The sequence below is a fragment of the Ambystoma mexicanum genome, chromosome 1q (assembly GCF_040938575.1).
Source record: "Ambystoma mexicanum isolate Mex_15411 chromosome 1q, UKY_AmexF1_1, whole genome shotgun sequence".
Lineage (NCBI taxonomy): Eukaryota > Metazoa > Chordata > Amphibia > Caudata > Ambystomatidae > Ambystoma > Ambystoma mexicanum.
The window spans coordinates 1,154,732,705-1,154,758,050 of NC_090922.1; the positions used below are offsets into that span (position 1 = coordinate 1,154,732,705).

The 25,346-nt window shown below is 42.4% G+C and overlaps 1 protein-coding gene across 5 annotated transcripts in view; it reads left to right on the top strand.

Moving 5' to 3' along the window:
• Positions 1–25,346, top strand: part of SLC44A5 (solute carrier family 44 member 5) — a 1,500,346-nt gene that overhangs the window by 1,077,536 nt on the left and 397,464 nt on the right. For all 5 annotated transcript variants that reach the window (XM_069641896.1, XM_069641897.1, XM_069641899.1 and 2 more), the window contains exon 8: positions 6,478–6,601. In XM_069641896.1, coding sequence (XP_069497997.1) covers positions 6,478–6,601 — 124 coding nt within the window. The remainder of the gene's footprint in view (positions 1–6,477; positions 6,602–25,346) is intronic.

A 25,346-nucleotide genomic window follows, 5' to 3' on the forward strand; every position in this document is an offset into this window, starting at 1 on the left:
AGTTTATTAAGGGGGAAGTTTAAAGTTAAGGTTTGGTTTCAAGTTTTATGTGACCTAACTCTCAGATTCACAATGCCATCCTGGGCCCTAGGTTGTCCTCACACAACAAGAGCTAGAAGCATTACCCATATTTCCCACTGCAAAGAGATTGGATAGGTCAATCAGGAACTCACTAAAGTGCCTGACATGGACTGTCAATGGACTCCGCGATAAAATCAAGAGGGGTTTGGTGATGGCCTTCCTCAATGAACAAAAGGCTAATATTGTACTCCTACAGACGGCACACATGATCAGTACGACATGTCCCTTTTTGGTTAGGGGCCAAAACAATGTGATCGAACATGCAGGGTTCTCTAGAGGATCGAGATGAGTTGACATTTTAATCAGGAGATCTCTCCCCCTGACTGTCTAAAGGGTGGAAGGGGACAGGGATGGGAGGTATGTCATGGTCACTAGAACCCTGTGGGGGGAATCCATAATTATGATTAACACATATGCGCCACTAACCCTTCAGGTGGCACTTTTTGGTGGAATTCAGGCCAATATGACAGTGATGGGGGTTATTTTAACATAACAGTGCTTCCAGAATGAGATAGGTTGGCACATATAGGGAGACAGGGCTTACCCCAAACGAAAATACACATGCTCATAGAAGCAACAGGACAGTGTGATGTTTGTAGGGACCTGCACCCTGAGGAAAAAGGGTTCCCCTTCTATTTGAGTGCACAAAAATATTTTTTATTTCTAGGCGCGGACCCGGAGATCGAACCTGTGTTGCTTCGTGTCGTCTTGCTTCCAAGGCAGGCACGTTGCCACTGAGCTAATTTACACATTAGAAAAAGGTTTGTTTGTGACTTAGGTTCCCTTTTTTCAATATATCCATTTCTCTTTTGTCTCACAGGTAAGTAACTTTCAGTTGTTTGCACTCCGCGTGTTTGTTGATACACCCCGTTGTCCCCGTTGCTTTTGGGTGGACTCACTGGTTTCTGTAGGCATTGGTTTCTTCTCTCACAGTCGGCCATTGAAGGATTCCAATCTGCTTACTTCTTGCAACCTCCTTTCCTTTGTTCACCGGTCCTCTGCGGTTTCCACTCAACACACTTGCTCTCCCTTTGGCTCCGGTAAGCAGAATTCTGATTTCATTTGTCTGGGAGTTTTTCACTGGCTCCTGGTGTTTCCACAGTGTCTCTCAGCTCAGTAGTTGCTTCTTCCAATGGTGGTGAGCTGCCTGGCTCCACCACGTCGGTCCTGGCTTCTCGGCACTCTGCTCCTCGTGGAGAGGTGCTGCTCTCGCTCGCCAGTTGCCACAGCATCTGTCCTCCATTTCCAGGTGTGTGCCAGAAAACACTAGCACGCTTTCTGGGTTTGCAGTTCATTTGCCTGACATTGTTCGATCCTTCTTCTTTGTCCCAGTATTTCGTGAATTCTGGGAACAGAAGTCCATTGGGAATTATTGATTTATGGATTTGGATAAGCGTTTTTAAAAGGTTTTGATGGCAAGTCAGTTCTGATTGATTGACAAGTGGAATTGAAAGATGTGATTTCATCGGTATTACCCAAATTGACCTTTTGTCCTAATTGACGTTATTATAGTGGTCCTACTTGATCTTCTGCACAATTGACCTTCCTATATATGTATTGGTTTGGTTTTGGATTATAAATAATATAAGGGGATTAGGTGGGGGGTTGCGGTGGGTTTTGAATTTGGTGGGTGATCAGGGGGGTTTCCCATATATGTCCTAATTGACCTTTTAAATTAGGTAAATTCTCCCGAGGTCAATTGTGAAACGGTCAATTAGTATAGAACCATTTCATCACATTGGCAAAGTAGGCAACGGTTGGAAGGTTTGTCGGTCGATTTGGTAAAAGGGTTTTCCCTGCTCTTCATTGGAAAGGAAGTGGATACATGACAATAGGCCATGATAGTTTCACATATCGGGATGTTATTTTCAAAGGAAAATCGGGCGTACCTTGTCTTATCAGATGGAACTACCACATCTCCCCGGAGGCTGTCCCCTCCCATGTGATCCTCCCTCATATAGCCACCCCCAGGCCACATGGGAGGAGGTTACTGCAGGGGTATCAGTGATGACTCCACCTGAATCATCACACCCCACAGTGGTAGAGCTCGCAGTTGGCGAATGGCCAACTGCAATCCAGGAAAACACTGGGCCCTAAAGGGATCCCCATTGAGTTCTGGAGGGGGGTGGAGGAACCACTGGTAGAGGTGATGGGAGCAATGTTAAAAGAAAGTTATGAAAATGGGATATTGCCCGAGGACCTGAGGAGGCAACAATAGCAGCCATACCCAAAGAAAGGGAAACTAATAAGCAGTATATTGTCCGATTTCCCTGTTGAATGGGGAAACCAAAAAATCTTATTCACGGTCTTGAACAGCAGGCAGTGCGGCGGGATAGACCACTTGATTCACTCAGGCCAATGCATCTTTGTTCGGTAAGAGCTACCAGAATCAATCTCAGGAGTGTACAAAACGTGCTGGTTATGGTATCACAGTTGCAAGGGCCACACCCGCTTGTGCCTCTTGACTCAGCAAAAGCCTTTGATCTGTCAGATGGGAGTGGGTGGTTGTGGAGAAATTGGGATTTGACCCAAGATATATGGCCTGGGTAAAGCTACTCTACTTAGGCTAGGGTGAGGGTCAATGGCTGTATGTCCAAAACCTTTCTTTTGCAGAGAGGACCGAGACAAGGTTGCCCCCTTTTGCCTCTGTTGTTCCTGTTGGCGATGGGGTCCCTACAAGAAGGTGAGACTGGACCGATACTAAAGGGCATTAAATGACCAGGTGGGGGGTGGAAAGCACCTATCATTATATGCGGATGACGTTCTGACTTACCTAGGAGACCAGATAATATCGGGACCAAGGGCAAATCATTTGGTTTGGGGAGTAGAATGGGCTCAAGGTTAACTGAGGAAAATCTGTGCTCCCAGTTATAGAGGAAGAAAGAGCAGTACCAATGGATTGTCAATCGAAGACAGTGAGGGACACCTTCACATATCTTGGCATCAGGGTGGGGAAAGAGGGCACAGACTTCTTTCAGGCCAACTTGGAACCGTTAATTACATGACTATAAGAAGATGTGAAACACTGTGTATATTTGCCAATATCACTATTGGGGAGGGCCAATCTTTTTAAAATGATGGCCCTGCCAAAGCTACTCTATGGGGTCTAGAACACCCCAGATGATTCCCCCAAGGGCTATTCTGGAGAACAGAAAGCTTACAAAGAGAAGCCAAATGGGGGCACAGTCCCCCAAGGATTGCTCTGAAAGCCCTAACGAGGTTGGTCTGGAAAGGGGACTGGGACTTCCAGACATTAGAAATATTACTGTGTGGCACAATTAGTGGTGGGTAATGAATGGATGTATGTGGACAAACACTCAGCACACACTCAACTAGAATGGGATAGGATGGAAGATCATCCCCCCACACAAATACTATATGGTAGTTCCCAGGGTAAAAAGCTGCCACAAGCAGAACAACGACTGATTGTGATATGTAGAGAGGTAACAAGAGAAATGGGATGGGGCATTAGAATTACACTGGCATCGTCCTTATGGGTGAACCCAGACCTACCTGAGGTTATGAAACTGCGGAACCAACCACAGTGGTACAGAAAAGGAATCAAAAGAATAGGGAATATTTTCGACCAGAAGGAAGTAGCTCCTTTCCCCACCTGATTAGGAAATGTAACCCGACAGAAAGGGATGGATTCACATACATGCGACTAAAACAGGCAGTGAAATCCAAGGGAAGAGGTAACGGGGAAATACCAAAACATTCTCTGTTAGAGCCCAATATGATGGAAGGAGAACTCACAGGTAGAGAATAACAATACTATACCAAGCAATCAATGACTTCACTTACCCACTGTTATGGAAGCTGAAGACCAAATTGGAAAAATAACTTGGGGAATTGGTGGAGGAATGGATGGAAGCTCAATAGACACTAAGAGAAGCAAACATCGTAGGAAGGCTATGTCCAGTTCCATACAAGCTCCTACATATGGTCTGCTATACCAGGGAGAACCTACAACACATGAGTAAAACACAGGACCCCTACTGCCTGAGGTGCAGAACAGAGGTGGGCACCTTCTTCCACACATTCTGGAACTATCGGTCCATACAATCTTTCTGGGCGACAATACATGTGACAAGGCCCAGGGCATTAGGGTATCCAATACGGGAATGCCCAAAAGCATATTTTGGATACCATTGAGATTACAGCACACAACAGGAAATTGATAGCGACAGCCTTGATGGTGGGGCAAAGGGACTCGGCAGCTAGGTGGGGTAGGTCAGATCCCCTGAGCATAGCACAACGGACAGAGGGAATGGATCACTGTTGTCTGTTAGAGGAAAGTTTGTATAGATCGAGAAGATATCTGACAAAGCATAACAAGATATGGGAGAAGTGGCATGATATGGTTTGGATAAGGGAGCATAGCCTGAGGTAAACTGGGGCACAGTTACACTGTATACACCATATTAACACCCTAATTAAAAAAAAAAAAAACTAGCCTGGACACTTTGGTCCTCCAGATCTACCGCCCTATTGCTGGCCTTCCTTGGCCAGGGAAGATTCTGGAAAAAGTTTTGACTCAACAACTGCAGGTTTGTCTTCTAGATCCCTTGAAGTCTGGGTTCCGCCCTAAATTTGGTATGGAGACGGCTCTGCTGGCAGTCTATGATGAACTGTTGAGGGTGGCTGATCAGGGCATGCTTTCACTCTTGGTGATGCTTGACCTTTCAGCTGCCTTTGATACAGTTAATCATGATATCTTCTAGACTGACTGAGGGCGGTCAGTAGAGTCTCGGAGCACGCCATCCGGTGGTTTAGATCCTTCCTGGAGAATCACCAGCAATGTGTTAGACTGGGAGCCTTTACTTCAGACCCCAGTATTATGGGATATGGGTCCCACAGGGGTCATCATTATCGCTGCTTCTCTTTAATCTGTATCTTCGACTGTTAATGGAAATCTTGAGACGTCACGAATGAGCTTCCAATCGTACGCCGATGACAGTCAGATTTTCATTACAATGGTGCAGTGGAGAGGTTGAACAGCATGCTCACGCATGGTGTACAAATGTCAAGTGAAGCTGTTGAAGGTATTGAAGAAGAGGAAGCTGCACACTGTAGTTTGTCCTCCGTGGTTGGGAAGGGCATGTTTTGAGAATGGAATGGAATGAGCAGAATCTGAGAGATAGCATGGAAAGGAAGACTGAGCAGATGGAGAAGAGATATGATGAGTTGACGAGGGTTTTGGATGATGCCATTGTTTCCGAAGATGGAAGAGTCTGGAACAAGCGGAGTGTGGCCAAGAGTTTGAGAAACTGATAACCTCAGGATTATCACACTTTACTGTGAGTTTGGTTTTTATTATGTAAGGGAGGAGATTTGTAATGTTGTACTCAATGGGTTTTCATGTGTTGCTGCAGCACTTCTCTGCAGCTTAACTTGTATTAGCTAACCTGTGTTTACATTACAAAAGAGATTTCTTCTGTCAGAATGGGAGGGGAGTTCTCGGTGTTGTTGGTTGAGGTTAGGAGGCAGTTGGAGAAGAAGAAGCACAGGGCATCTGGTGGCCTATTACCCACTGTTCTTGTGTACCAATTAATATGTTTTGACTACGCAATCTACTTGAGTGTTCTTTCACAAAATATAGTTCTAATAACATTGTGTCTATTTTCCATGGAGCGAATTGCAAAGGTGATTGTGTCTACAATGTATTTTGATTTTTGGGAGGCCTTAGCTGTATTTTCTAATTGTTTTCCACCCTCTAGTAACATAGTAGGTGGTGTGGCATTTGGATTGTATAAATACTATGCCTTAGAGGCTCAGATTTACTATGAATTCTTGGCCTTGGTGGCTCATATACCTAGCTTTCCTTGTGTTCAACTGTCCATTGTGCCTTTATGACAACGCACTAACATTTTGCAAGCACTAGAGATTTTGGAACTATGATGAGAATGTCTATTTCTCTATTTATCCCCAGTTATCACTATATGTTGCATGCCTATTTTTGATAGTGGGAATACAATTGGTCTTCTAATAGGGGTGAGGTGAGACCTCAAAAACATGTACGTTTTCATAATTTGCTGTGTATTTTTATACTGTGTGGTATGTGCAAATGTGTATTTGACGTAATAGAGTTTCTTAACTATAACTTAATATATGCATATATATTTCAGTATATCAGTGTGGTGTATTTTCTATGGATAAGTACGCAGACTAATTGTTCCTTTCTGTTAGCCTGCTGCTGTTTCCTGAGTGTTAAGCATGATCGTTCTGCCATACTACTTACCTTTAAGAGAGGTTAGCCTTTCTCCTTGCCTGGGTGGCTTTGCCACCACACCCGGTAGAGCTCTCAACAAGGGGTTTTACAAAACTGCCTTAAAACCATGTACTTGTTGGACTTTTTTGCGAGCTGAAATTATGATTTCTAATTTCCTTCAACAGTTCTAAAAAGATGTTTCCCAGACTTTACCACGAGGAATGGAGTACTGACTGTAGCGAATCAGACAACTTTTAAGGACTGGAATGGGAAGATGAAGAATGTCACAGAACTCAGGGAAGCTGCCAAGTAGGTGTTGCGTCTTTATATATTTTGTTTGTGGACTTACTCAAACATGTGTGCTCATATAAAGTACATTTTCTATGCACTTGAGTCTAAACATGCTATTGCGTTATATGGCACTCTACTGGCATCAGAAAATGTAGGCAACTGACATGGGTAACGTGATATTTCAGCTCTTGAACTTGTAGAGTCGTCCAATCCATTGGTGCCGTGCTCCTCGCTGTCAATCAGTGCCAAGGTACTCAAATAGAGCTACTTTGGTTTTCTTAGTGCGTGTCTTTGGGTGTGGGGGGGCATTCCTATGTCTGGGGGCCAAGCTCACTGTGTCCTGGTAATTAAACTTCTTCTCATTGCTGAGGACCAATAAGGACCTTATACATCTAGGGTGCTTGCATTGCCATATAGGGACTACTTGGCAAAGGTTTCTAAGCTGGGCTGCTACCATGTTTTCACGGGACCAACTCGCACATTTTCAAAATGACACATTCGTTTTTCTAGTAAAAGTGCTTGTTTAATTTAGTGTGTGTGTTTTGTAAGTGATGTCAGCATCTAAGTATGAGTAGCCTGATGCTTCCTTCCAATCTTTCTTGCATTAATGGAGGACCTGGAGGTCTGTTGCCTACTAGAGGTCAAACAATCAGAAAGGCCCAATCATCCTGGATGCAATGTGGAATGAAATGTTCTCTTTATCTCCCCTGATGGTCTCAGTGCCCTGCAGTGACACACTGCTGGTTGTGAAGGACATTGTGGTATCCCACCTATTCCTGCAGCTAGTTTGTGATCTTATTTTAGGGAAATTTCCTTGCCCAATGTTTGGGACTAAGTTGGTTCTTAAAATAGGCAAGAAAGGTCTTGCTAACATCAATCTGATCAACTATTGGCCTCAAGGGAACAATCGGCTGCCAAGGACAAGATCTTAGGAAGGGAATGAGGGATGAGAAACAGGGTATCACCATTTTAATTTTTTATAAATGTAAAGACCTTACAGGGGTATATTTTATATAATGTTCCTCTCTTAAAGGTAAGGAGGAAATGAAGTCCCAAGTGGAAGTGTTTAAATCCACTAACCAAAAATGTTAGGGTCAACACAAGCTTGTAGGTCATATTGGGGTTCCGTTCTGCCTGCACAGGATGGATGGGATTTCTCGGGACATGTTGGATCAATGTCTTGCTTAACTGCGCAAGGTTCACTTAACATTTAGGGTAGCAGCAAGGTAAAAGAAGTTTTGCTGAGCAGGTGATGGCCCTGATTCTGAGAAAGTTACTGTGTAGGGTAAAGATGGCAGGCACAGTCTCTGAATGGCAATTTTGTGTTGGGTCTTTTCTGGTGACATTCCTTACAGCCCTCCTACGAACGTCTGTGGGCAGTTTGGCCCAAAACACAGCCAATGATGAAGAGGATCCCTTGTGCAAAACTCCTTAGGTCCCTTTGGAATAGACACAATTGAAGACTGTTAAATGTGTTGTCATAGATCCTTTGCTGCTAGCAGCTGGAATTGTCAAACACTGGCCTCTGCTCAGGGTGAGGGGATAAAGAGGTATGTTCTATTGACCTTTGGGCTTCTGTGGTATCAGGTCCAACTGAAGGTGGCTATTCAAGGTGGAAGAGCGCTTTAATCCACAGAAGGTGGTTCACTGAAGATTGAGTAGCAGGGGCAAAGTTGCAGTAGCAGCGGCTTGCATTTGAACACTAGAAATAATAATCAGGTAAGGAGACTCTCCTTGGAGTGTCAGTACCACAGACGGGGTGTATGATTCATCTAAGGCATCTAAATTCTAGCCATGTTTCTTTTTTCCATCAAGGCCATTGTGGTGGCTAAGTCAAGCAAGGATCCCAGAAAGCACATGGTAGAGACTGGTGTGAGTGTTGATCAAGAAAAGATAGAGTAGGTGAGACTAATCTCTGACCCATCTTGCTAGTTTGAAGTCCAGTTCTCACAGGAATCATACAGAGTTTTATTTTCATGAGGGTCTTGGACTGTTGCAAGTATCAGCAGGCATCTTCACGTCAAATCAGAGGTCAATGTCGCATTGCTAATTAAAATCTTTACAAGCTTTACACAAGCAGGCGCCCTGATTTATGTTGTTTTACATCAAGGATAAAGGCCCCAAACTAAAATCAAAGGGTTGCATTCAATCAAACATGTTTGCAGTCACCGAATAATCAGGGGCCATAACAGGCAAACATTTCAGAATGCTGCTATCAATTCCTTTTAGTCACAAATGATCTAGGCCAGAGTAGCTCTGGGAATGGTAGACTGGCCAAACCATGTATTGCCACATCTGTATCACACACCCAGGTGTGGTGAGGGAATGGAGCAACACACTTGGTGGGAGAGAGGTATAGGCAGGCACAACAGTACACTTTTCCTTACTTTTAAATACGTAACCCAGGTCTTACCTTAGATTCTGAATCACCCTATGTATGCCTATGTAGGAAAAGGACGTGATCCTGAAAGGCAATGGTTAGAAGGATTTCTCAACCACCTGGTGAAGAAACTTTTGAATAGGATGTAATCGCTGGTGCAAACATCGACAGTGACTCGATATTTATTTTAAATTCACTAAACACCATTCATAAAATATTTTAGGACTGGTGCAATTATATAAACAAACTCCAGTTCTAGAATATTTGGGGAAAGTGTTGGATAGTGGCTTTAAAAAATATCAAGTCACCTCTATGTTTTTCCAGCGATTTATATCACTGGATACCAAAGAAACAAGAGGTTAAAGAAAGATATAACAAACACAAGAAAAAGCAAACACAGTAATACTGGTGTATAGGTTTGATTAGATGTTAATTTGCATATTGATACCTTGCTCTAGCTTCAGTACACAAGCAGTGTTTTAGTCATTGTATAAAAAGAGGGTCACAATAGACACTATGCACACACTAACACTGTCCTAAGCAGCTGCCTTAAACTAAAAAAGCAGTCCTTTACAGACATATGAAAGAAAGTCCTTAAAATTGTAGTAAAAGTCCATATAAAGTGCACTTTCAAAAGTATCTACTAATACTTACGTGCAAGACAGGGGTTCTTCGATGTTCCACACTGGGCAGGCAGGGCAGGAAGGACAATAGTGGGAACCCAAAGTTCCTTCTTGCGTATACCAGGGGCAGGTTGGTGCCATAGATGTAGTGTGGGGTGTCCCTCTTGGGAGTCCTGGCCAGGTTGTGTATTCCAGGGGCAGCCGGGCATTGATTGCTGCAGTAGGGGCCCATATGAAATCCTCAGACCCAGGTCGCGTCCGTCAGTAGTGGCCTGGGGAGTGAACAGGGCCCGCCTTGGCAGGACCGAGCCCAGCAGTATTCATACAATGCTCCTCTCTCTCACGGGAAGTGCTGTATCTGCCAGGAGCAGACTGGGTGGTGCTTCCCTGGCACCACTCTCTCCTTCCAAAACAGTCTTCCCTGGCATGCCTTACACACATGTGTATGTCCTTCCTTTATTAGGCCTCGTCCAGCCCCTGGCCAGATTATCATAGATATAAAAGTAAGATCTCTGTGGATCTAGTACATTTACAGGCAGTGAAATCATATATAACTGTTTTTAGAGGCTAACTCACCACAGAACAGAAGCAACATAAATAATCCTTCCTCCCATTTTCCACTTTCTCACAGCAACAGCATGAGCTGCTACCAGGTGTCTAAAGGTATTTTCACCATTTTTCATTATGGCCCCATGACGACCTTTAAAGAGTAGTTCCCAGCATGGCAGGCCTGGGTCATTATTATTATTGTTATTCTTATTATTGTACGTATTGAGCACAGTCCTGGATTGGAGAAGCATCAGAGCGCCTTACAGAGGTGTACAACAGTACAGATGCATAACAGAGTGCTTTTCAGAGGTAACAACAGAACAGATATGCAGCCAGGGTAGGATAGAGGGGCACAAAGGAGGGGTACAGCTGTCCTGACTGGTGGGGTGGGTGCTGTCTAGCGAGGCAGGTGGTGCGACGGCAAAGTGATGGCCTAGGTGTTGCGGACGAGTGATTCCTTGAAGACGTGGCCTTGAGTTCTTGTCTGAATTGTATGAGTGTGGGGGCGAGTCTGATGCTGATGGGGAGGAGGTTCTGTAGTCTTGGGGCAAAGGCAGAGAAGGTTTCTCTTCTGGTCCTTTCCTTTTTGCAGCAGTGGATTTCATGTTTCATGGCCTCTGGTGGTGCACTGTCTGCCAGAGATACTGAGTTTCTCTGCAAGGTATCTGGGTGACTTGAGGGTGACTGCCTTATAGATGATGCAGCAAGACTTGAAGGTGATTTGCGCATGCAGAGGGAGCCAGTGAAGGTCAATGAAGGCTGGGGTGATCTGGCCATATCTGCGTAGACCCTTGATGAGGCGTGCGGCCGCATGTAGGACACTTCTCACGGGCACAAGGTAGGACGACCGGAGGCCTCCGAGAAGAGCATTGGCCGCATCCAGGTGGGATTGGACTAATGCTTGAACACTAAAGCTGTTTGAGTTTTCTTAGCTATGTGTGTCTTGAGCTCGGGTGTGAAGCCCTCAGAATTCATGGTTGATAGCCAGGTCTGTATGTATGGGTGTTCAGTGTTGTTGGTGAGGAGTAGTAATTCAGTTTGGAGAGGTTGAGTTTGAAGTATGCAATGAGCATCCAAAACTGGATCACCGAGAGGCAGGTTTTGAGCCGATGTATGTCCTTCATGGAGTCGATCTTGAGGTATAGCTGTGTGTTGTCGGAGTATTGGTGGATTTGGTTGTTGTGGATGTTGTTTGTGGCTAGGAGGGATTCCAGTGTCTCTGTGTATAGATTGAAGATCACTGGGGAGAGGATGGAACCCTACGGGACTCCACAGGTGACGGGTAGCATTGGCCATCTAGAGGAGTCCATCTGAGCGAACTGGGACATGCAGAGGATGTAAATCCTGGGACCTAACACATCTGTTAAGTCAGCTTAATGCATTAAAAAAAGGAGTTCATGCATGTCAAGCTGCACAGTATTGCGCTGCCTGCCAGGCAAACTCCAGCTGCACAGCACTGCGCTGCCTGCCAGTCAATCCAAAACCGTGGCAGTGAAAATTACAGTGAGCTAAAGTGTGGCTGCAGACTCTCGAGTGGGTACCTTCCCAAAGAACAGGTCAATGGGCCATATTCGTTCTCGCAGAGGGGCGCCTATGGACTCTTTTATGATTGTTATACTTCTGGCCTGCTTGCTGAAAGGTCAGACAAAAAATGTGGACGGCGCAAAGGCTCTAGGCCCACAGTCACTGGCTGCAAAAATATTAGTCTCACACAATATTATGATACTGCAGGCAGGCTGGGAAGCAAGAAAATGTGGACGCTCAACGGCTCTAGGTGCACAGTCACCGCCCCCAAAGGTTTTATTCACACACAGTATTGTGATGCTACAGGCCTGCTGAGAACCAAGAAAATGTGGGCGGCTCAAAGGCTCTATGAAAGCAGTGACCGCCCACAAAGGAGACTATTGTTATTTGTTATTTCAGCAACTTCACATGTGGAGATCAATGTCAGAGCAGGACGAGTTGTTCTCGCTATGACTCCTAGAATCTAGGCATTTGGCTAAAAGGCCCGCCGTTGCCGATGCAAAAAGGAGCTTATTAACGCTAAAACAATGAAGCTCAAAGCCATTAAAAGCCCACCACCCGAAAACAATTGTAATCCGCTCTAAGGTTGTACTCCAGCAAAGTTAATTCGGAAAATGTATTACATTTTAAAACTTGCTCTTGCTGTTTTTCAATTTATTACAGAGGAGCTTTTAAAATCAGTAACAACAATAACCCTACGGTTATAGAAAATAAAAGTCAACACAAAGGGTTAACAGCTTAGTGAAAAGGATTCAGCTCAAAGGGTCAACAACCCTGCAGTCACTGAAATCCAAATGAGCTGCCAGCTCTTCGATGTAAAGTCACATTTCACAAACACAGTTTCACAGAGTGTGAAAAGGAAGAGGAAGAAAAAAAAGGGTGCTTACTCAACCATGCAGCCGCTAGGGTCCAATTACTTAATCACTGGTCCTCATTACAAGTTTGCTGGTCCGGTAACAACGGTACCGGTAAGCTTGCCGGTACCGCTCTCACCGGACCGGCAACCAGGTTTTACCTGGCGGGCATACCTGCACCCGCAAGCAGACACTGCTGGTAGCACCGGCACCATTCTCAATGGTGCCGGTGCTACACATTTCTGCTATCGCAATGAACACCACTCTGCGGTTTTCATGAAGTATTGTTCCACCCGATAGGTTCCTCTAAATTGCTGGATACTGTATGTGCCCTACAGCTCCACTTAGTCCCCACAGTAAATGTATTGCCTAACAGCTTATATCAGATGTTAATACCAATTCACGTCATAATTCTAGGCCATTCCGCGATCCTACGCGTTCTTAATTGTTTAATTCTTTTTGTGATTAATTTTCTTACGCTTAAATGCCCATTCTAACGCTTAAATGCCCATTCTAATTTCTTACGAAAATTGGACATGTATCCTTAACAGCCAATCCGTCTGTAATTACTGTTGGAAAATTGAAATAACCTTGCTATTGTACTTGAGTGCCCACCCCTTTACCGCTATAATATAGAAAGGGGAATATTTACAAATGAATAATTACTGCAATGTGCAATGCGTTCAAAACAGGAGGGCAGTTAAGAAAAGCAGCATGGGAAACTAAGACAAGCCTGGGCCAAGTTCCCTAGTAGCAGAAACTCTTCCTGGCGAATGACGGTTGAATAATTAGAGTGGAGGAAATCAAATTAGAGCAAAGGACATCAAAGAATAGATGCTGGCACTTTGATTCTAGAGATGGGCCATTGAGTTTAGAGAGAGTGAATATTTGAATGCTTGTATTTGTATAGCAACTGAACACAACAAGACTGATTCGCAAATCAAGATTCACAAGTCAGTGCTAAAAGCACAATACAATGTGCAGAGTGTAAATCACTTGCAGCTACATTGGAGAATCAACACACAGTTCAGCTCACTCTTGAAGGAGACCTGCCTGTTGTGTGAGGGCACAGCGGCATCACATGATCGGTGGGTAGATATGCATTACCTCTCCTAGCCACATGGTTGGTTGGTGGGAGCATGACAAAGTTTGTAGATTCCTGCCTGCCTTTTATCCCACGTGGGTGTTGGAACAGAAACACATGCAACTGGTATTAAAAAGCCCATCTTTTGGAGTGCCTGATTAGCTCTTTGGTTGCCATTTACTGTTGAACTGGTACACACACGCTGTGCATACCTCTGACTTCTTTGCACGTGTGTGTTCATGCTTCTCGCTTGCGCCTGGGCAGTCAGCCATTCTATCTATAACGCAATTAATTCATCCATCTAAAAAACAAACGGGTTTTAAGCTCAGAGAAAAGGAAAGACGGTCCATTGTATCTTATATTACTTACAGAGCCCACAAGTAAATGCATCTTTCTACTTGGATAGTTGGCAGCATTATCCAACATAAAGGTCTGGGAGGAGCAAGGGTGGACCCCAACCTGCCAGAGTGTCACCCCCAACTGCCCCTTCACCCAGAAGTCAAATGTACATGATAGGATCTCCTAGCCATCTCTCAGACGATGTTCTTTAAATCACAATGATGGCGCTTAGAGCCCGATACAGATTCACGAAGCCCAGTACAGATTCACGGCATTGCTCCGTTGCCCAAGGGAGTATAGACCAAGCCTAGCCATTCCTAGCCAGGGCAACCAGGGGAGATCATTATCTGCTGGACTAGGCCTGAGTCAGAGAGCTTCTCGGGCAGGGAACCAGCCTTCATCACTACCTTAAAAATAGATTTTTCTTGGCCTTTTTTATGATCATTCAGCACAGACGTGCCAACATACAGCACACAAAAACATATATTTCTTGAACAGCTTTAAGTGGGGTTCCACACAAAGGAAGGTGAGCTGGAGAGAATAAGCCCTTGTTTCCAAAGGGCAATGTTTACTATATCAGCAGCTTGTTCAGTTACACAACTTTTAATCACTAGGGCCAACACTGGCCCTTGCCGTTGGTCGTGGAAACAGTGTCATACAAGAATGCCACATGCTGGAACAGTTTTGGAGCTATACTGCCATAGTATTGGTTAACATTTTAGCCACGATGTAACTTGATGTTTCCTATTTCGATTAAGTTGTGTGTTCGATTGGATGGATTGTTCAAGAAGTACACCTAAGCTTAAGTGAACATAATGTAATGTAACATATCAGCCGCTATGCTAATAAGCAGTTGCATTTTTCTCATTGATAAGATATTAACTATTTTCAAAGGCACTCTTGATCATTTATTGTGTGGACATGAGCCGATTGTGGACCTGTCCCTTTCGTGGGTGTTTTAACAACTTACTTTGAAGTTATGTGCTTATTGGATACGATTGTGTTTGTTAAACTAACAACGTTTCTTCATTTATAATGTGTTTTATTCGATTTTTCAGACTTTTATTAGTTTTTGGAAGTAGACCTTGGAACTCATTTGAAAGTGTCGAAAAAAGAAACATGGTTTCTATGCTGAGAGATGTGTTGTTTGGAGCCAGTGGCATTTTTGAATGATTAAATGTGTATGGATACTTTGTGGTTCTGTTTTACCTGTATTGGGTTGATATTTGCTTTAGGTGGGCCATTGCTTTTTTGCTTGTTTTTATTTATTTCTGCACTTTTGCAGATTGTTTGGAGTAATGCTCATCAATCCATGATTGGTTTGACAGGACATGTGTTGGTATGTTGCTTTCTATTACGCAAAACGTGTTGTTCTATGTGACTTGTTTTCATGCTTGTTTGTGTTACTTTTAGCATTCTGTGGTCTTGCGGTGTAATTTATGGATTTGGGCTCTCCCTATAACTCTTTATTAGCATTTCATGTTCTCTTTGGTTTTAAGTAGCACACTAATTATCCGTGTGTAGCAATTTAATTGTATTTCCTAATTTGTGTTTTATTTCTTTTGGGTGCAATAACCCTACGTCTATTGTATTTCTATTTATTTGAAGAACAGGTACTTCATCTTTAATCAGAAATGACTTACAATAGCGCATTTACAGATGGCATAAGCATTCCCCTGAAGTTTGGTTGTACAACAAAGATGGGAACAACTAGGGGGCCAGTTTATGAGGTTGTAAAAATGTTGGACATATACCAGGGCCAAAATAAAGCAAACAGAATACAATATATCAGATAACAAGTTATTAAAAAGTTAACATTACCCGAAGGGGGGGAAAACGTTTTAAACTAAAGAGAAGTACTATATAAATATACAAAATTACATTATTAAGAGTCACTGGAGGTGGTGGGGTCAGGAAGGGAGGATGGGGAGAGGGCGGTTGTGGATCCTCTTTATAAAGAAAGTGAAGTTTAAGATGGGCTTTGAAAGGATCCACAGGTTGTGCTGGCTTTGAATGTTATGGGCAGTGGATTCTAGAAGACATTTCTGTGCAGGCAGTGTTCATTTACACAACCTGCTTAGCTCTATTTTGTACCAGGACTTACTGGGTGTTTTGTCTGCTGTGTTCTAGTAAATTCCTCTTGGATTGTACTATATACTGTGTTAGGTGGTATATTGTTAATTCCATGTTTGTCGCTCTGTGGCATGGAACCTACAACACATACATCTAGTTTGAGACAGTTTTTTTATGCCCTTTTTCATGGTAGTTGTTGGGTGGGGGTTGGGGCCTGGGGTGGTGCATGTGGATACTGGGGATGATTGTGTGCATTCTGCAGTATATCACTTTCATCCTTTTGTCTGACCACCCCTACTGCGAGTCTGTGGGCCTCATTCAGATTCTGGCTGTAGGGGATACTGGGCTCCGGTAAGGAGACCAGTGCCGGTAATCCCCTACCACCCGATTCCAAGGTCCCCAAACGGACCCGTAAGGTACCTTTGGTCAGACCAAACGTACCTTACGGGTCCCGTTAGGGGACCAGGGCTCAAATAACGGGCTTGCCTTTCGCGAGCCTGTTATTTGCGCCCTTCCCATTCCATTGAGCCCTGTAGGGGCTCAATGGGAATGGGGAATAGTTTGTTCAATGGGGACTTACCGGTCCCTCCAAGGTCGGAATGGACCGGTAACTCCCCATTGACCAACACCGGTGCCGGACCCGTTATTGGTGGCAGTCATGGTGCAAATAGCGCCATGACTAGTACCAAACTCGGAATGAGCCCCGGTGTCTTTTTGGGTATGTTGGTTACAGATGTTTGTTTGTGTTGAGTGGAGTGAACTTCATGTTGTTTATCCCTCTGACCTTACTGCACATGCATTCCATGATGGGTGTCCTGTGTGCGGAAGCTTGTATGTTTTGAACAGTAGAAACGTAATTTTGTACGGCCTTCCTACGTAGAAAGAACAGAACTATCTGGACATTTTCTTGGCCTTAGAAAAGTGAACATCTAGGCTAGGTGTGTGCAAAAGAGCTAAAAGTTCATAGTGTACAATTTTCAAATGAGGTGTAAATCGTGCGTTTTTCTGGTTCCATGTAAATCGCAATTCAAGTATATTTTTGTCAGCAATCATTTTAGCATGAAAACATTGATGGCACTTCAACCAATTTCGGTATCAGTGTTTGAATTTGTACAGCTCAGTTGAATGCCACTTTAGTGAATTTCATGGACAAGAACAAAAGTTAAAGATAGAATCGTTTTTGCATTTTCCTGTATAAAGTTCAATGTAACCTTACCTGTAGAGTTGCGTACACAACTCTTTCTTTCTTTATTTCTTTATTTATGAGTGAAAATCACCCCATAAAAGGTTGTACAATACATTCATACTGGGCCAATACAGTAATAAAAGGAGCAAACATTAAAATTCCAGTTTCAGAATGAAAAACCTCCCCTTATTTTCATAGCTTTACATAAATAAAATCCAAATGCACCACAAACGGCTGGGTTATTGCAAGTCATTAAAAAGAAGAGAGCTGGTCGGTAATCCATGAAATTCATTTCCTTCAAAATCGGACGGATGGTTCTCTGCTGTATGACCTTATACAGTGCCACATCTTCCACTACCCTTGGATCACACCTGCATACAGACGGTTCAGTGCCTTTGGTCCATTTGCTGGTTTCGCTCTTTAATAGTAGAATCCTACATCTGAATTTTACTATCAAAGAGGGAACATGCCTTTGTGGGACCCAGGATAGCTAGGGTTGAGAGCCCCTAGCCCACTTCAAAGACGCATGTATTCTCACGCTTGGCTTCACACCCTCAGAACGTTCCCATGCCTATTATAGTTTGCAATATAGAAGCAGGTGAGGATTTTTTTTGAGCTGGCATTCATTTGATGTGGATTTCCATGCCTGTCAGCTAACCCCCAAGCATACTAGCTGTATTTCCACTTAAACAGGCCGATGTATCATGTGTGCGACATCAACCTTTCTGAAGATCATCCACGCTACATGTTAAAAGAGCCTGCGTGTTTGTCCAGGTGGAGTCCCATAACAAGGGCGGTTTTAGTCTCAGATAATCCACAAAATACATATTTCCCAACTCTAAGTGGGTTAAGAAAGTAGGAGCCTCCTGGGGGACTCCTAATAGCTCCCTAAAAAACTAATTTTACCAAGTGGGCCGCCTTAGTGCAGTCCCACGTGACTCATTTATTTATACACAAACACACACACACCCTGTTTTCTAGAGAAATGGAGGCAACATATCCACCCTATGCAGACAAACAAACAGGTGGTATGTTGTGCTTGGGCTGAATGTATGCACAGACTTTGAGGGGTTTTACTTACAGAGAAAAGAAAAGAGAGATTTAGCGAAAATGTATGATGATCCCTTCCTTGTTTTTCTCTGTTCTTGAAAGGAAAAGGACTTTTGATAGGGAAGATAGACAAGGTAGAAATTGCGAATTTCTGATCTAATTTCATGAAAGCACCACACAATCCATCATATATTAGGTATGTACGTATGTAAACTTGCAAACATATGTCGTATGCATTTAGCTCAACTATTGTTGAGAAAAAGAAACTGAGTTAAAGATCTGGAAACCTTGGGGTGTGGCCGGCGACCTAACAAGATGGTTGCATAATTGATGCGCTCTCGGACGGAGCTGTAGGTTTACGGCCTTTCACAAACTTGGTAAAATTAAACGTTTACCTTCTAATCCTAAAATAGCTGCGGATGTTTAGCTGAGTGCTCCAGTGTCTTTGAAATTTCATGTTGTATAGTATGCTCGACGCACTGGTGAAACACTTGTTGCTGGAGTCCGACATTCGATGTGAGGTGGCTTGACAGAACTATGTTGAAATCCATCACCGTTGAGGTTCCGTTCTTGGGCAGGTCATTCTCTGAGGAAGCAGTGAGTTCATGTGACACTACGGATATGTTTCTCTTAGTTTGCTCCCTCCGGAGACCCGCTTTGCTGTGTCACACCTATGTTATCTTACCCTGGCTCCTGATAAACGGGACGTGCCGCCTCTTCTGAGGTAACTAAGCTGCTCTGCTTTACGCGAGAGTCGGGCCTTCCTGGATAATTTCAGGCCTCTCTTGCCTGACATCAGGTGTTTTGTTGTTGGCACTGTGACTGCCAATATTGTTTTCTAAATTAACTTTCACTGCTTTAAATGTCAGTGAGCATAATTTAAAACCTGTTTCAAATAAAAAAGGATAATTTGCAGCTTGCACAATTAATTATAACTTTTGAGTTTGTGCATTGATAATGGCTGCTGTAAACCCTGACAGTTCTCCTGGAGACTTACTTTCCATTAACAAGGGAATAGTAACAATTCTAAAAGAGCTCACTTCCATTCAATCTTCTATTTCTGTTCTAGACGCCAGGTTCCTGCTGATCCAGGAGGATGTTAACTCATTTAAAAATGACATGAAACCTATAAACTCTAGATTAACAGAGGTAGTGGAACGTGTATCATTTTCAGAGGATAGATTGGAAGGTTTGGAACATTGTAGCAGAATTTACTACACGGCACACTCCAGACCAGGACTCTTTCCACTGGCAAGGGATGTGGCGCACAATAAAAACACTTTTCACTTTATTTCGGATTCTGCTTTAAGAAGGCACCCAACCCGGCTCACACCCCACCTTGACAAACACCCCGTGTCGCAATGGACCATCAACCAGGCCAGTGTGTAATAATGAAATATTTATTTATTTTTTAATTCAAATGCAAATCAAACAAATCAAATGTAGGGCAGCAAACACCAGTGTGGTGATAATATACAGCAAAATGTTACAATACACTTAATTTAATCTTTCTGACATCAGATACATCAATGTAAATATGAATGGAAGCAAGATCACTTTTTGTCACACTCATAGATAACATTTGTGTTAGGTACTCCCCCTGCAACACTCCCCCACACTCTTGCTGACTAAATTCTGTGTGCGTGGAAAAGAGTGGCAAAGAGTCACAAATAAGAGGGAAAAATTGGATTGCAAATTCAACCTACCACCCAGAATGGGAGGCCAAAACGAAATGAAAACCTTGAAAAAGGATCAAAATGGCACTCACAGCTCACTGGATAATTAGAGGTCAGTTTTCATGTGCGGTAGAATGGATAAGACAGGAATTTGTGTGGCTGTACTAAAGGGGTAAGAAAGCTTACAATCTACAGGGCAAGGTACCAAAGCAACACGTACACAGGTGAGAAAATCGACTTTGGGAAGGAAAACAATGCATCAAAATCACACGTGGCAGAATTGCAATTTCTTATTTTTCATGGATTTTAAACAAGCAAACAGCTAAGGAAATGAGCTTAGCAATCAAAAGCGCAAATCTGTTTTTGGGATGAGATACAAAGGCACATAACTGATAGGATACTGAAGTGAAGGGAGGACTCTTATGGGTTAACAGTATGGATTTCTTTATGGGAATGAAAATCAGATTTTATAATGAAAACAATCACACGGGCAAAAATCGGTTTTGTTAACAAGATGATTCGTTCTACTGAGACTGTATGCACACAAGGAGGTAAATTTGCAATTTTAACCAATTCACAATGCGCACCTCCTTATAGGGGAATTAATTAATGTATTTCAAAAATGGTACTAAGGACTTGCACAAAGGACTGAAACTATATGAAAAGAATTACACTAACAGATGTATACTACACAGATTCTTCTAAGGACCGGATAAACAGAGGATGCTGACAATTTGGGAGATCACTAGGGTTCTTATGGGATTTTTATCGGATTTGGACAGAATGCAAGGTAACAGAGCGGTGTATGCAGCTTTTTGGTGCTGGGGAGGCTAATACTTACAAAATGCACTTGAGTTGTGTAGTTTGGACAGCTAACCGGGTCTCTGGACAGCAGCTGCACTCTCCCTTATGGGAATAGCCGGGCAACAGTGGTCTGGTCACTTTGGACAGCGGGATCCATCAGCCCTGAATTATTGGTTCTGGATAGGCGGTTCTGGATAGGAGGTACTGGACAGGAGGTACTGGATAGGTGGTTCTGCCTGGATCTGGATCAGCTACCTCTGGACCTGGTTCTGCAGTCTTGGAGTCTCGCAGGGTGAATTTTGAATGTTGAATCTCCCTATGCCTCCCTGCTTAGCTCTTATATAGGCAGAAGGACATCAGAGAATTTAGAATGTGGGTGGAAATAATCTGGACATACCTCTTGACTTAGGATAGGTCAGGCTATTCCTGTAGCCACACCCCTCCGAGCTGATTGGACTGAAGGGAGTGACCTCCCCTTAGGTGTATGCTCTCCTTTGTCCCACAAGCCTAATTGTTCACAAAAAGGAGTTATAGAATACAACTTTATATTTACAATTGTCACCATCATACAAATCAGATAGGCAGATCCCATATTTCACAAGGAATATGCTGGTTCAAACGCCAATGCTGCTTTGCCCTTTGGGCACCGTTTCACGGTTTTCAGGAGAAACATTTTATCTAAAATTCTACAAATGGCTGCACATAAGCATAATAGTGTCTGCCATATTTTCACCAAATTTAATATCTGTGCACTTTATGCTTTCCCCAGAAATGCTTTTTACTGCCATTCACATCCATCACATGCCAGGAAGACACACATAGTCTTATTTTGCTTGTCCAAAGTTTACATTAAAACTGTCAGAATCTCACATTACTGCTTATTCAGATTATTGAAATAAATGTCTTAATGTAAAAAGTTCTTTCAAGTCTATGGATGGTATTTGTCACTTGTCACTATGTGGGCGGTCCTTCAAATCTGCACAGCCAACCCGCCGCCTCTGTGTAAGTCTGACCAACAGGGTTACCATGGTGCCCTTTGATCCTAGGCAGTTGAAGCTGAGGAGGGGTGTCAAATGAGTTCACACTTCTTTGTGACAGTTGTAGTTTCCCTTGGTTCATTGCCCCTTGCTGTAGAAATGCCGGCCAGTCTGACAAGGTCGCGAATTTCCACACCTTAGCCCTTTCATATTTATAAAGGGGCTTCCTTTCCCATGGGGGCTGGTAGCTTTGAAGTGCCTGCCTTGCCAAACTGGTTCTGCTGTTTTCAAACTTTTTTTTTCTTTTTCTCTCTTTCTTCCCCAGAACCCAAGTCTTTTTGTAAATAAACATAATATACATTTAAACCATCCAAGCCCCACACATATAATACTGTTTATGTGCGAGTATTGGTATGATTTCACATTTAGCTTTCAAAAGAGCAGTTTTCCTCCTTTTTCAAAAAACGGATTTACACGGGTTCATTTTCCACATGTTAATTTCCCAAGATGCGGTTTTCTTCGCATTTGCTTTCTGATGGCTTTTTATAGCTCTGGTCAGTTTCTGTACTCAGGGATATGGTTTAGAAATGGTTTCTTGGTAATTGACATATAGCAAGAGAAAGAGAGCTTTCTTTTGAAGTACTTTGCGTGTGTTAATTTGTTTCCAAAGTGAATCCTAGCCGTACGGACTGAATTGAAATTCCCTGCTCTTCACAGACTTTATTTAATAAAACAATGCAGTTCTGGGATGGATGGCCTTATTTGATGATGTTCAACAAGAAATAGATGGACATGGCTGTGTTTTATTAGAACAAAACTGTGTGATGTAAAAAAATGAAAGTAGAACCTGTGCAAGGTCGTTTTAAATCCAGGAAATTTTCTTGTTCAGCTTTGAGATTTTTGAACTGACAGAACAGCAGCGCTGAGACATCTTGCCTTTGAGATAATTTCCTTGGGTTTGCATGAAGAAAACAAAATGCAGCCATTCTTGGGGTGGCTATGTTCAATCTCACCCTATATGTGCTCAGCAGACACAGCGCAGCCATTTATTTATTTTGTAACTGCTAAAATACAGTTTTGTGATGCAGGGTATTTCTTTTGGGGCTGGTAACTATACTCCACAACATATGCATAATGAAATTCTACATTTAGAAATTCAACCTGCGCATAGAATCTGACCTCGTTTTGTCTCCAGTAGTAATTCACCTAGACCCCTCATTGCTTGCTTATTATGACACCAACAAGAACATCAGGACTTGCTCACTGCAACGAAAACCTCTATTCTAAATTTTCAGGGCAACAAAATATTTATCTCACCAGATTTTTCAAAAGCTACTCAGGATAAAAGAAAAAGATTTTTAGAGGTAAGGCCGGCACTAAAGAAATTGGATATTAAGTATGGTTTGCTAGAACCAGCGAGAATGCTTAGTACCCCACCTGGTGGCATCTCTCAAGAATACTTGAAGCCAGAATCTCTTCAGTCTACCAAGATGGACACTATGCCTGATGAATCAACCTTAAGGGAATCTAACTCCTCCATTCAACTTCCTCTTCATGCCCATAATTTAATGAGCCGATACAAGTACAAACCTGGTAAACCTCACCACTCCAGAACCAGATCGGATCTCAATCCTACTGCTAATGTATTCGACAATTCGGAAAAACAAAGAGGCAAATCCATGTCCACGATCAAAGCACATGGACCCTAAAGATAAATCTTTAACCAAATAACGTCATGGTTTCTTTCATAACTTATATTACATGCTCCCCCATGCTATATGTTCCTTATATTCTTCTATAAACTGGCCAACTTTACATCCCATATATAGTCAGCACAGTATATCTCATTGATTCATTGCGTTCTATCTTGTTGCTTCTTATGGCAGCTCCAAATAATGTTTTCAGATATTACTTTTGCATATTGTTTTTCACTTACATATTGAAGATTCTTTATGCTCTATCACTGTAAGAATCAAATTTTTGACCTTTCTCTATGTTACCTCTGCTTTTGTGTTTTCCTTATCCTCCCCTTTTTTACTTTACGTTAAGACTATTATCATACTACGTGAGTAAGTGTATGCACTCTAAAGGTGTTATCAAGGTTCATCAATTTGTACAATGTTTTGCCATTTTAATACATTACTCATGTCTCTTTCATTATCATTGTTTATATGCTAGAAATAATGAGTATTAAAGTCATGTCATGGAATGTTAAATGTCTTGATAACCCTATTAAAAGACAAAGAATACTTAGCCATCTAGGGAAAAGTAATCCTGAGATTGCCTGCATCCAGGAAACACATTTAGAATCCATTGATGGAAATAACAAATAAAGGAAATGATGCGTAACACATGCTTTTTTCACATCAGCGATGGGGAAAAGGGAGGAGTTAGTATCCTTATACATAAGAAAACTTCTGTTCAACTGATTGATGAACAACATGACTCCTCTAGAAGTTGGTCCATTATTGATGCCAGTATCAACAAGATGATGGTCACTATTCTTAATATCTACGGTCCTAATGCTCCAGAGCCATCAAATTGGAATAATTTAAAATAATCCAATTTTAACATAAATTATGATCGACTCATTATTTGTGGCGATTGTAATCAAATGTGTGATTTCACCTTAGATCACAAATCTAAAACCAAATTCATAAATTCTAAATCTCAAACAATTTCAAAATTTGATTGAAGATCTTACACTTGTTGAGACATGGTGTTCCTGTCATCCTCTTGTTAAGGAATGTACCCTTTCTACCCCCACATAAATCATTATCCAGATTTGATCATATATTTATTAACCCGCCACTTGCACCCAGTATCCTTCACTCCAAAATTGGACCTATTATAATTTCAGATCATGCCCCTGTTCTTACTGTCTTAGAATGGCACTCACCACTTACTCATACTTCAAGATGGAGATTCAATTCCTTTTCGCTAAACGATCCCGATTTCAACCAACAACTGAATTCTTTTTTCACTGAATTCCTCACCTTTAAGAATCCACTAATCAGGACGTCTTTAAAGCTACATTGCATGGTTAAGTCATTTGTTCTACCACATGTAAAAAAAAAGAAAAAGAACAATATTCCCAAGGACTGCTGCGCTCCATAAAAGCTTTAGAATTGGCTTATTTTAAGAATCCTACTGAAGACTCCTTCAAAGCCCTTCTTGCAAATTGCATTGCATTTAATACATATAATACTAATAAAGCCAGCTCTTCTCTGTTGAGAATAATGGCTACATTCTATGGTGGATCCAATAAATAGGGTAAACTGTTGACTGCTTATCTTAAAAGAAGAAAAGAAAAAATAATGTAACCTCTATCATGAATCAACAAGGTGTAATAGTCTCAAAATCACAACAAATTAGTGATTCTTTCTTTGAATTGTATTCCCAATTATATTCTCATTACAAGAAGTACATAAAGCCATCTTAGATCTGAAAATTGACAAAGCCTGAACCGGATGGTTTTTCCATGGTTTTGTATCGTTCATTTTCCACCCTACTTTCGCCTAACCTCCTTGAACTTTATAACCACTTCTTTACTCTAGGATCCATCACTGGATCATTTGGTGAAGCTCTCCTTATTGTATTCCACAAACCAGATAAAGGGCCTCATTACGACCCAGGCGGTAAGG